This window comes from Falco cherrug, chromosome 13, assembly GCF_023634085.1.
Source record: "Falco cherrug isolate bFalChe1 chromosome 13, bFalChe1.pri, whole genome shotgun sequence".
NCBI classification, from domain to species: domain Eukaryota; kingdom Metazoa; phylum Chordata; class Aves; order Falconiformes; family Falconidae; genus Falco; species Falco cherrug.
Window position 1 is genome coordinate 26,576,495 of NC_073709.1, and position 13,569 is coordinate 26,590,063.

The following is a 13,569-nucleotide window of genomic DNA, read 5'->3' on the forward strand; positions in this document are numbered from 1 at the left end:
AAAATACAGGCCAAACAATTTGTGCGTATTCAATTGTCCCACTTCACAATGAACCATGAAAAGTTCATCCAGAAGCAAATTTGGTCCAAAGTCCACACAGTATCTTGCATCACATTTAGTATTCATAATATCACACAGTTCCATGAAAATATTGCTTATTATTGCTCAATCAACCTAAGATATGTGTAGACAAAGAGAAGGCTGGCAGTCAGTGTAAGGGTTTAATCTGAAGATACTGAATTTCAAAAATTTTTCAATTTACTTTAATGGAATTTGGATTTATTTTCTCTGGGAAGACATACATGTAGAAGGTCATGAGCATGAAACTTCTCAATGAACACATTTACATGTAAGGTGTCTGGAAGTCTAACTGTGTTTGGAATGTCTTCAGTATCACTTGTACACATTATTGTGTATGGTAACAGTGAAGCCACCTGCACGGTGTGTAACATGTTAGTATTAATCTGCTAATGTGTGAAAAATTATACACGTATCCAACTACTTTTCGATTCTCTGCTTTTGTTGCTCCTATGAAATTCTTGAAAGTATGGTAAAAGGGATGAAAGTTTCAGGTTCAAATAGCTTTAAAATAAATCTATGTTTATGCTAAAGCATCTATGCTTCCCAGTCAAGCAATGTTTGGACTACTACATACTCCTGATTTTGTACTGCTTCTCAGGAGACAATCAGCTTGGGAGCTACTATCCCTGAGACAGAATTATCTGCATGTTCTGTACAACTGTGCAGAGCGGTATAACGCAGGATGGAAATATTTTAGCACAACTGTCAAAATGTGTAGGCTGCCAAAGTATGTTAAAAATTATTTGTAACTGCTTAAAAAAATCCCTCAAGCTTTTAAAAAGATTATGGTACAGCATTGGTAAGGATGTGTGATAAGCAGGAAGGATCATGATGATTTGGATGATAGTACTGTTTGAAAAGATCATGAATTACATTCAGCTTCAACAAGCATTTTAGACTTCATTTAATTTCAGGAAACAATGATTATTAATCATTCATTCAAAGTAATCTGGTAAATTCAGACAAATGACAATGGGAAACATTTTGCATCCCGCTATCATTACATCTGTAATACAAATTTATATTTTTATCATTATTTGAGGGTTTTCATCACCAGTTGTGTTCTAAATAATAGAGCTCCCGTATCTGTTGTTGGGAAGAAGTACATGAGTATATAAGAACATGAATAAGCGGCAGTAATATGTTGATAGACATTTCATCAGTTCTAGATAGTGGTACTAAAGCTGAATAGAGGGCTCTGTAATCAAAAAGGAACAAGAAATAGTATTAAGTATGTAAAACACTGATCATACACTCTGATTTTGAAGGTAAAGTGGCATAAAATAAAAGAACAAAGTCGATACTATATGCATTGTCTCTTTATCCATTTGTTTATGATTGATTGATATAGAACAAAGAGTTTCCAAGTAAAAATGTTGATGTACCTACATGCGGTGACTCTGAAATCTGTACCTTAAGGACAAAGAAAGGTCGCCAGTCTCTACAACTCCTAGTTCTTTGTCAAAAATGGACACAGTTAATGAGGTTTGTTTGGTACAGCACAAATTCCCAGACACAGATAGAGATCCTTTCAATGGAAACAAATTTGTTTGGCTTTACCAGGTTACTTAGCGATTAATAATAGCCTTGAGATGCAGGTCAGAAAGGTCATCGTCCCCGCTTGCCAACACAATCTAAAATGTGCAGCTAGTCCGGCTCTGCAGGCTTTGAGGCCCCAAAATGCTATGCATAAAGTAAAACAGGCTATTTTCCAACTTCTTTTTTCATATTAATAAGCAATTTTCAAGAGAAGGGTGGCAAAATGGGGGCCATGCCACTCTAAGTAATTCATTTATTTTGCAATTTAATCTTATGTTGGAAAAAATTACACTGCTGCAAAAGCATAGCATGGTGATTTTTAAACGTCAATGTGCTTCATAAGTAACCTTGTATGAAATATTGTATTACAGCCTTTAACAGTAAACTGCAACAAAAAATATTTCCAGAGATTGAAACAGACCTATACATCTTTTCTGATCTTTAATTTATTTCCTTTTCATTCTATTTTTGTTACATTTTAAATAAACCATATTTAATTACTTAATATTGTACTTATTTTAGTTGATAAAAACTTGAAAGATACCATCAAACAAATAAAAATTCTTCATTGCAATTGTATTTAAGAATGTGATTTCATAGTGTTTGTACTTATAAAGCAATTACTGCTCTTTCACGTATTTTGATGAGCTAATTTAATATTATGATAATTAAAATATGAAGAAAAAGTCTGAGTCACAGTCTCAAAAACACTTTCAGGAGCAGTATGACTTTCCCATGGGATTATTCATATCAGCAAACTTATCCATGTGCATATTTTGACAGGATTTGACCCTTGTCCTGGAGTGTCTTATTTGTTACTCATTGAAACAACTGAGACTCTTAATGTGAACCTCTCTAAATGATCTGTTTTGCTGGAGTTTTTGAGTTATCCATATATGTGAATAGTATCTTTTTCTTTGCTTTTTGTTTTATAATATACATGCATGCTTAAAAAAATGAAAACTAGAATTTACTCATTTAATGACCTTTTAAACAATCTAAATGCCTGATTGAGTATGCTCAGTGTCTTTGGCACACAGGTTATTTTGAACTAGCCACTTCTTAGTAACAAAAATAACAGTTGTTAATCACACTAACCTTTTTTAACTGGGTCAAAAAAATTCCATACATGTGCACTATGCACAATAGCATGGAATTTTGTTTCATATAGAACATTAATTCACTCCACGGTTTGTGTAATTTATGGCAAACCTGGCTTTATGAAAAAAAGCCATTGAGGGGGAAATCTACACCCATTTTCTGTTAAAGTTTTCTTCTAAACATTCAGTTAAGATCATTAGTTTTCTCCATTCTTTGAGAGCTAGCGTTGGGTACAGTTCCTTATTTCTTTTACAATGAAAGAATTTTGCATAACCTATTGAATACACGGACCCACCCATTTAGATGACACTGTGTGTTTGCAAACCTTGGTCATGAGTAGCTCATAAGGCAATTACATTTTGGTTTTTTTGTGGTGACTGGACCGTTGCTGTCAGACCAGGGTAGGAAGTAACCTGTGCAAGAAGCCTAGTGCTATGGAAACTCCTTTCAAGGACATTGCAAGCGTAAAAGGTTTACATCCAGTTCTTCTCTCTGCCTATATTCTCAGCCTTACAAAAGGCTCAAGGATCTAGAAGTGAATACCAACTCTTACCCTGTGTCTGCTGTCCTCTCTCATTCCATAAGGTCTCCCCTGTTTGCAGATCAGAAGGAGGTGTTGCTAGGCCTTGGCTGAAATATGTGAACCACTTTTATTTTACAACCATTTGAAACAAAATCACTAAATTATAACTTCTGCTTAGAGACATTCAAACTAAAACAATGCTTGAAGGCAAAAAAAAGCACATTGAAGAATACTATTTTATCAGGCTATAGAAATATGTAGGTTGACATATTCTTCAGTACAGTAAGCAATATGAACTAATATACTATTCATAGTTTTTATCACTTTAATCCTATTTCTTCAGTTATATCCATGTAGAATGCTGCTGCTGAGGAATTTAACTGTAATTTTGCATTCCGGTGGTGTCACTGTACTGCTAATACATAACAGCAGAACACCATGAAGCTATACAAGGGTTAAAGTAAAATAAACCATTAGCACATCTTTTATTGTTGTAATGCTATTAGCAGATTTATTTCATTGCAGGAGTGAACTCCAAAAGTACACAGAAATGAAGGAAAATGAAGAGAAAAGGAAAGACCTAGAAAAGAAGGAAAAGGAAAAGCAATACCAAGCCCGAAAGATGCATTACCTCCTTAGCACTGAGCAGGTTGGTGTACCTGTCCCTGACAGCTCATGCAAACCACTTGGGCCCCCAGCCTGACAGAGATAAACTAGCAGGCTGAATGGGACATGACTTGTTGAAAAGATATCACAAAGACACTACTTCGAGTTCAATTTAGTGCTTTTCTATAGGCAAGAGCAGGTACCATGACTATTCTGTGACAGTAGCTTCATAGAGGCAGCATCAGCACTGCTGGCAGAAAGAGTCCAAGTCAGCAGTTTGATCTGCCACTGTGATAACACAACATGAAGGGCATAACCTCGCTTTAAAAACTCATTTTGACTGGCTTATTGTTGTGTTGTTGCACTTGTCAAGAACTAACAAGTTATTAAGCTGAGAAGGGATTTCATTTTTTTTCCTTTTTTTAATTGAGCTAATGCTTGGATTGGTGCTGTGTTCTGCTTGTTTTTAGGATAGATTGTAAATCCAGGTTTTCAGCTAAAGCTTTTCCTAGAACTGCCTGAATCAGCTTATTTAGTGTGATTGTTTTCACATAGAAATGCCTCATAAATTTTAAATATTTACTGATTCATTTGTTTTATATTGATAAAAGTGGTAGATTTTTTCAAGCTTTCTTATGTAAGCTGCTTTACAGACAGGTGAATATGGCAGTACACCTCTCTTAAACAAAATTGATATGATTGGTAAAGCTTGTGGGTTTCTTTTTTTTAGTCCCTTTTTGTGAACTTTTGTAAAAAAAATAAATGTTTGGTGACTGCTTGTTCTTCATATGAATAAGGAATTAACATGCAATCAGGGTACGCTAGTGCAAAGGAAGTGCTTGGTTTTCATAGGTTCTTAATGATAATCTGTCTGTAAAAACTGCTAATTCTAAAGAACGCAGGAAAAACACCATGACACTTAGTGGCAAAATGTTTAGTCTTTCCCTCTGTCTGGGAATAACCTGTGACCTATCAAATAAATAGAAATATAGTTTAATTAACTGGATATCAGTTAATGAAAACGCAATCTGTAAATCGAATTTAAGTAATTTTATTTGCAAAAAAAAGCATTGTAAAATATTAGCAAAAAATATATTTTTTTTTTCTGAGTGGCTTTTAGACAGGGGAGCTAGTTAATAACTGAAATTAGCTGACAATAATTGATTTGTCCGGATGTAGATCTAGAATATTAAGAATAATTGTGCAGTATTTTTATATTGTTTTATACTGTAGAAAATTGGGAATTCTTGTTTTGAACAGAGCAATTTATGTAAAGAAATGCATACACATAAATATGTGTAGTTGGAGTACAAAAATTGTCTGGTTAGATGCATTGAGCGACCTGTGGTCTAAAAAGATTTTAGTCAACTTAGTTCAGTTCTGATGAGACTAGTTTAGCAAGCCTTAACATGTTTTTAAGGAATGGCAAGTAGCGCCTTATTTCAGCCATCCGCCTGGAGGACTTCTGGTAGAGGGCAGCAGTAACTATTATGTTCTGATGAATTCAGGTTTCTAATTTTACAAAATTAGAATTTAGCTAGCAGCATTTTGCAGAACAAAAATATGTTTGTTTTTGCTTGCTGAGACATTTTGTGAATAGTGGGACTCAGAGCCCACAGAATTTTTCCTTTATCACAGGTCTGTGCTCCAAGAACCATCTTCTTTTTTGCAGGTAACATTTTGAAACATGAATGAGTGTAAATCAATGCAACACCTACAGACAAACTGAAAACCAGCAAAGACATACATGAACTACTTATAGCAGTCAAAGTCTGTATTTCACAATTGCACATAATTATAGAATTTGGTATCTTGCAAAGTCTGTATTCCACAATTGCACATAATTATAGAATTTGTTATCTTGCTAAGGTACTGGGCAAATTGTTTCAGTGCAGAATTTACTGGTTTGGTGCTCTGACATTTTACTCTCTATACACCTGGTCTTCTGATCTGACTACAGCTGCGTCTTGCTGTCTTCAAAGGACAGTTAATTGCATTACTGAGCAAGGTCCATTCATGTCTCAGTAGAAACAGGCAGCAAAAGTCAACACTTTTGGGTGAGTTAAGGAAAAACCATAATTTGTAAGCAGCAGGCATAGCAAATGAAAAGAGAGGGTTGGTGAGCTGGACTTACTGTAGAGTCATGTATTGACTAAAGCCAAATAAGTTATAGAGATGATCTGCTAAAGTTTGCAACAATCTCCTTGCCTTCCTGCCAAGCATAATGAGGTGCAATGATGGAGCTGAGCCACCTCATGCATCAAGGCTGCAGGTGTTCAGGCAGGTTATACGGACAGCATTGCAAAATCTGTATTTGCAACAATTGTTTCAAATATATCCTATAGTTTTGAATCTTTTTGTTTTACTACAGGCAAAAAGGGCGAGAAAAGGGTATTTGCTTTCTGACAGAAGGGAATTAAGAAGTTGTAGCTCCTCAGTCTTAGTAAAGAAAGGCATGGCAAGTTCCATTCTCTACTCCCTATGAGCTGAAGCTCAGAAACCCATCTCAGAAGCATGTTACAGATTGAACAGGGAGATGGTCCAACACTGTAGCATTGTACAACATAGCAGATGCAGTGATCCTTTCTGGCCTTAAATCTATGAATCCTTTATTGATTGCAGAATTTGCTCTTCTTATTCCACAGATTTTATATATATGTACATATATATATATATATATATATAAAAAAGGTTGGACCCATTCCTAATTGCTAGCATTGTTTTACATTTCAAAAAGTAAAACTTAAGAATGCTAGCTAGTGTCATGAATGTACAGGGCTGTCTTGTATGTATATAATAGCATGGCCTGTGATGAAGTCAGTGTGTTTTTTCTTTTTCTGGAATTAACTTGCTATTCAAATATTTATTTCTTCCATAAACTGTTACCTTTATAAAGAAAAAAAGAAAAAAAAAAAGAGGAAGAAATGAATATCAAACTGAGAATTAGTATGCATTATTTCTTGTTAGTGGTACCAGGTATATACACATGGTCTTATATAGACAGATGTGAGCTTGCTTTGATTACTTTCCAAGCCAATCTGGAGCTATAACATGGGGTTGAACCCAAACTAATTAGCCCTGTTGAGAGCCACGGTATATTAGCTCAAGAATTAATGCAGTTACACAGCTCCTGGTCAGCTCAAAATATGGGCAGAGTAAGTGTGTGCATGCTTTAAACTCAAGAACAAGGAGTTTGATCTGCCTAAAAAATATTATATAGGCATACCTACATGTAAGTTGTTTTGCCTGCATTTCCCCACTTTTTGGGGAGAGGGAGGTATGTTATTGAGTATCATTGCTATGAAACTGACATTCGGGGAAATCATTGGGTGATAAAAAATGTTTGGTATTATACTGTACAGTTTTCTTATATACTTTGCACACAGTTGACTGAGTGTATTTTGCCAGAGAAACTTACCCAAATATGACCATTTCCCATTGCTACTTGTAGAAATACATAGCACTTACACAAAAATTTTAATCCACATAAAACTAAGCAGTCCATTTGAATAAAAGGATGTTAGTATTTAAGAAAGTTAAACATGTTAGAATGTGTAATCAATAACTACTAACAGTAGTAATGTTATTTTGCTCTTAATAATACATATTAGTAATGTAATTATTGACTTTTTTTTGGTGAAAGTACAGTGTTATGCATCCTGCGAACTTCAAAACAGTTTTTTGCTTTACTAAAACCCATCTACATATTTTTTTCTGTAGACCAGTAATATCCATGTGACACAAATTTAACTGTATTTGTAGGCATGAGTGGCCCTGAAAAAAGAAAGTAAATTTTTATTTTATTTAAATTAAGTTCGTTGCCAAATAATGTCTGGAGAAATAAAGCATGAGCTCTTAAACTTCATGCTTATGAAATACTGAGATTTTAATCAACTTGCTATATATGCCAGCAGTATCAGTAACTGGTCAAGTAACATCTTATAAACATGAGCTTCTTTTCTTTGAAGGAAATTTCTCCTTCAAAATTATAAAAAAACCATAACAGTGAAGTCCATGCCCTTCTTATCATGTGCTAAGTTATCTTGTCTGCTCCACTTACTGGTTGCTTGTTGCAAGAGATTCCACTGTAAAATACTGCAAGAAATAAATCTGTGAGGTGACAACTGTCAGGCTTCCAAACTAAATTCCATTTTAAAACCAAGATTCTCTATATTTCAGATTTTAAAATTTATATATATAAAACAATGTTTTCCTTGTCTGTTTTTATCCTTGAGTCATAACTTCTGACTTCATGATTAACATGATAAAAATGGCAGTACATATTTAACAAACCTTTGCATTTGTTAAGAATATTTCTTGTCATTTCATATTGGTAACACAATAGAAATGAGTACAGATTTTTTTTTTTCATTTTTTAATCCATTTTATCATGAACTGCATTGTAATTTCTTATTGAGACATGAAACTTGTTAATTAAGTTTTTATTTTTAGTCCGTAATCACAGTATGCTATTTCCACTATAGTGGTAATGATTCCTTTTTTTTCAGTTGTCATTAATACATGAACTACTTATTAAACGTGTTTTTTTGTTATAAACAGGTTTACCTATGTAGATTGCACTTCTATACCCCTTTCCGTATTAACAAAATTCACTATAATTGAACAGGTTCTTACTTCTGATCCATCATATTGGCAAGGCTGACATTTGTAGTAAGGGCCACCCTCGGCAGAGCGCTGGCAAACAGCATTTAAAGTAAATGAAAGACAGAATCACTGAATACACGGATGGCACTTTGTGGGGGTGGGTATGAAGAGCCCACATGTGTTGGAACATGTGGTTGCACGATTCCAGTCGTTGGCATTTCCAGCCTGCCAAGAAATTTTGAGGTTGGTCTTTGTCTTACAATGATGATTAGAATTAGGTATAACAGACTAAATCCAAAGATCCGGTACCAGCCCAGAATGCAGGCCTGTATCGTGTTAGGTATCTGCTGACAGAGCAAGCAGCAACGCTGGGGGGAGTGTGAGTGAGAGCAAGTGTGTCAGCTCTGCCAGCCCTAGTGTTGCTGCCCAGGTGAAGGACCTGCAAGTCCACAGTGTGGTGGGGAGCAGAAGGCAGTGGTAACCGAAAGGAACCAGAGCAGAAGTGGTAGAAGGAGCAGAGTGGTGTGTGCCTTGTAAAGTCGTTGAGATCAGGAAAAGATTCCCACAGAAACAGTCTTCAGAGTGCCAGAGCTGAAAAGCCTTTTCTATTACAGTTTCTCCTGTCACTTGAGGAAAGGGTTGGAGAATCAGCAGAGCAACTGATATTTACCCTTTATGTTTATTTCCCATATAGCAAACAGTACTGGGTGAGGTTAAAGAGAACGTGAATTCTCTTTCCTCCAGCTTTCTTCTGTTTCTAAACAAATAAACCACTTTACCTTTTGTCAAGAGAAAATGAATGTACGACTAGTCCAGAAAGCCAAAGTTCTTTGTGATATCATGTCTAAGAAAGCTTGAGAGCTTTGTCACGCAATTACAAAATCTACTTTGACATTATTGAGAATGTGATGTTATACATGCATCACTTAAGCTTATCATTGCTCTGGCTGGTGGACTGAGTCCCAGCCTCATTTCCGAACCTGAACTCCTGCTCTGTGATAAATCATGCTGACATTAGATGAGCTAATACTGGTCCTCTGTTCTGGGGGATCTCCTGTTCTATCTGAAGGCTTTAACTATTGAGAACTTGAGAAGAATTAATCATGCAGTTGTGTGTGTATGCCTACTCTTGGGTTTTATACACCATCCTGTCTTTGACAATGGCCAACCGCATGTGCCCAGGGAAGACAAATAAAATGGGGCAATGGAACAGTATAATGACATGCCAAGAATACTCTGCAGTTTCCAGCAATCGGTAGTTGAAGGATTTTTAGTTTTTTGGTGTACAGCTTTCCATTTTTGGATTATTAAGTTGTTCACTTTTTGCCTCTGTATTGCTCCAATTCCTGCCTCTCTTAATACTCAGAGAAGGAATAACCTAAACAGAGAGAGAGTATGGTAAGAGATCTAGGTCTATCCACAACAGCAGCTCTCAAATTCTGCTTCCTTGGAAGACCAAGTTCACTCATTCTTCTTGCAGTATTGTTTTGCAGCATACTCATTTCACAGCATATACTGTCTCTGCTATTCCATCACAGGAGAATATGCAACTGTGAAGTGCCTTGCCCTTTCTCACAGTTTGGAGAGGTTCTGCAGATTGCGTCTTCCACTCCAAGTGACACTAAAGTCCATCACTTTTCAGCCCTCTTTAGCAGGGTGACAATTTCTCGTGATACCCTTTGGCAGTTTGTGAACAATACTGTTCATAAGCTCTTAGGCGGTTTAGAGTTGCAAGAGAAGAACAAAGCCCATGTGTAATAATAGGCCCTTTCTGTTGTAGAAGTTACAAAATCTATGACATTTCTTTTAGTAATTGCCCATAACAAGACACGAGTTATCTTTTTGAGTTGCAGTAGTTCCTTCAGTTTTCAGTGCCCGCTTGAGTGTGTCACCGTCTCGCTGTTGAGTCAAGGCTGATGTGTTTAGATATGTGGCCCATGTATAGTCCCATTGAACTGATGCGTTGGAAAGGATTACTTGTAGGATTATGATAGCTGGTGCTGTAAAATAAGGAAGCGTTTTTAACTGAAATGGTCTTGACTGAGATAACCCTTTCTAGGGAGACAGAAACATGAAAATATAACTCTTTAACAGTTTAGCACTATAGAAAACAACCCCCCCCCACTTTAAGAATAATGTTCTGTGAGGAGGAAGGAGATGTTAGCATCAAGTAGCAGTGAAAAGTTCCAATTTCAGCAATGAGAACCAAGTTTTTAAATTCTTGCTCTCTCTGTGTAACACCCATACTCTATAAGCAATTCCACTTTAAGATAATGGGAGTTGCTTTGCAAACTTCTGTTAACTCTGGATTAAGGCTTTTGAGTATAAAGATAGCAAAAATGTGCCCCAATGCTACTTTTCAGCTTTTGTTTTTCAGACCAGTTTTGTTTTTATCCTCTGTAGTTATTATAGAACTCAAATTTATATCAATTGCATCAGTCATTATTTTGTGTTTGTCAGTTCATAGAGTAAAATACTTTAAATTCAAACTCTGTTCAATGCTAAGGTATTTTTATTGCATTTTTCTTGTCAAAAGAGATGTTAATTCATAAACATTACACTGACTGCGTGTTCCCCCTTTATACACTATTGGAAATCAGGAGTTAACTCTATTGAAGTTACTGCACTCACATCAGGCGTAAATGTTCTAAGTGAGTAGAAAAGACAAGCCACAGAATCCTTCCTGGAGCAGGGTAATGAATATTCAGAAGGCACAACCGATTAATATGCTTCTAACCTAATGTGCTGTCCTGTAAGAACTTGAAAAACAATTGGTCTGAAATGACACTGTTTGACACCCACACTGTCTCTGGGCACCTGACAGTTTTATTCTTATAAAGGTGAGGGCTCAGTGGATAAAGCTCTGGCCTTTGATCTTCATATCCACAGTTTAAGAGACAAGGCTGCAAGTTTGGTCATTTGAGCTTAGTCCCGAGTGAACAGTGCACATCACAAAATGGTTATACATAATTTGTTACTATTGGCAGTGTCTGTTCAGGAAAGGCCAAGGACTGAGCTAGCATGAAGAATGAATTAGCTCTTACCTTTTACATTTTATTTCCTCCCTCTTTACTGTTGTAATTTTATTATCCTGTCTCTAAAACATTCAGGGAAGAAATTATCATTCATTATAAGTACTAATACTTCCTGAAGATGAACTAAAATGGTTAATTTTTTTTTTAATGTAGGTACCCCAATCACTGATCATCCCCACCTATCCATGGGTGTTTAATATCCACTCATCGCATCTCTGCCAAGAAGTCAGATATTTCTGAGTAGTTTCCCAAGCTTGTACCATAAAAAAAATCCCATTTAAATTCAAGAGGAAAGAGTGAGCTCTCCTAGCTCTCAGGCAGGCTAGCAGCCTACATTTAAATAGCATTAGTATATTAAGCATTTCATGCTGCAGTGTTCTGTTTTTATAAAAATATTTTCCAAAGGATGCTCAATTTGCATGAAATCCTTCTTACAGTACTTGTGACAGGTATGTTTGAGCAGCCAGCCCTCCACGTTGGAAGCCAGATGTATCAGTCTATTCACAGGTACTCACTGTAGGAAAATCATTCAGCTGTTGTGCCTCATGGGGCACTATACACACAACCTCAGCTCACTTGCAAGGAATCTCAGTTAATGTTGCTTAATGTTTCTGTCAAAAAGAAGGACAAAGTAAGGTAAACTGAAAGCAGCCAGTAACTGAGCTGTTTGTGATTCTGGAAGACGTTGTACCTGAACAAAGAAAAATGCTTATGTCTAGAAGATTAGTTCCACTAGGTCTGAATTCCAAAACTGAGCTTGAAGTGATTTGCACATACAATCAAAAATCTTCAGTTCTCTTAGAATTTGAGTCCAGCTCTTGCCCTTTGGGATTACTTATCCTGGGAATACTCAGTATCATGGTGATGTAAAAAGAAGGCAAGTACTGGAAGCCAACATCCTCCAGAACCTGCCTGGTGCACACTCTGCCAAAACCATCTAGAGACCATGTTTACAACTTTAGTAGATTTTCCAGTTTTCCTCATATCCTTTTCAATCACCCTTTCTTTTTCTCTGGGAAGGGGTGATTGTCTTCCTGGAGAGGGCAAGTACAATCGAAGCCAAAACTAAGATGGCAATGATCTTCATGCCCAGAAAAGGGTAGCTCCGTATGATTAGGGAGCGATGGGAAGAGGATGGGAAGGTGCTATCTGCTGATACCATAACCTGTCTCCTGTAGGAAACAGATGGCTATGTACAATTTCAGATTTATTTCTTCCCATACACTCTTCTCCTAAGTCTCATTCTAGCACTAGTTGTAAGTGAAAGTGCTTCCAACAGAAATCAGTAATTTCTCCCTTTGCCACACTTCCCAGAAAACAAGATCTTGACATCCTATTTTTTAAAGATAGTGAGTGAAAGAACTTAAAAATAGAAAAAAATGTAATAATTTTAGGCGTGTTCTGTGGCAGTATTGCAAACTATTTTTCCTGAGGACTGCTTATTGTAAAATCATGTCAGTGTGTTTGCTAAGTGGGTAACTGTGCGAAAGAAATGAGAAGGAATTTTACACTGAAAGATCATCTGTCATTAGAAAGAGCTTAAGACACAAAAGGCTGTAAAGTTTGAGTGCTGTTTTGTGATTGATCCTATGCAAGCTCAGTTTTTAAAGGCATATACATGTAGACACGGCAATATTCCTCCGAGCTTCTTCTAAATAGCTTGTTTCTAGCCGTGTCATTCATACTAAGCATATGTTATTATAGCGTAGTGGCATCTCTGCACCTACCATGCATTACAGCATTTAGCATCTCCGCATCTAGCATTAGTCATTTAAAAATCCAATAGCTAGAAGGTCCTTAAACTGTCTTTTTCAGCATCTGAATTACATAATCACTATCTGTGTGGATTTTTTTCTAGACAACAAACTTCTTGCTCAACTCCTGTGGGTAGGATTAATGGCAGAGTTTAAAGGACAAGCTGTGTGATCTATCAAAAGTGTACATGCTGAGATCTTAGAAAAACATGACCACATTTTGTGTATTACTGTCAATTGGGGTGGCAAAAGGTTGGATTGCTGCAGGGTCAGAAAACTGATAAGAGTGGGTTATATATTGAATGCTGGCTTTGTGCGTGATGTG

General features: G+C 36.3%; 1 protein-coding gene across 4 annotated transcripts in view; it reads left to right on the forward strand.

The window, feature by feature from the left end:
- Positions 1-13,569, forward strand: part of SPATA17 (spermatogenesis associated 17) — a 90,952-nt gene that overhangs the window by 31,424 nt on the left and 45,959 nt on the right. For all 4 annotated transcript variants that reach the window (XM_005432806.3, XM_055725631.1, XM_055725632.1 and 1 more), the window contains one exon: positions 3,770-3,893. In XM_005432806.3, the coding sequence (XP_005432863.2) occupies positions 3,770-3,893 (124 nt within the window). The remainder of the gene's footprint in view (positions 1-3,769; positions 3,894-13,569) is intronic.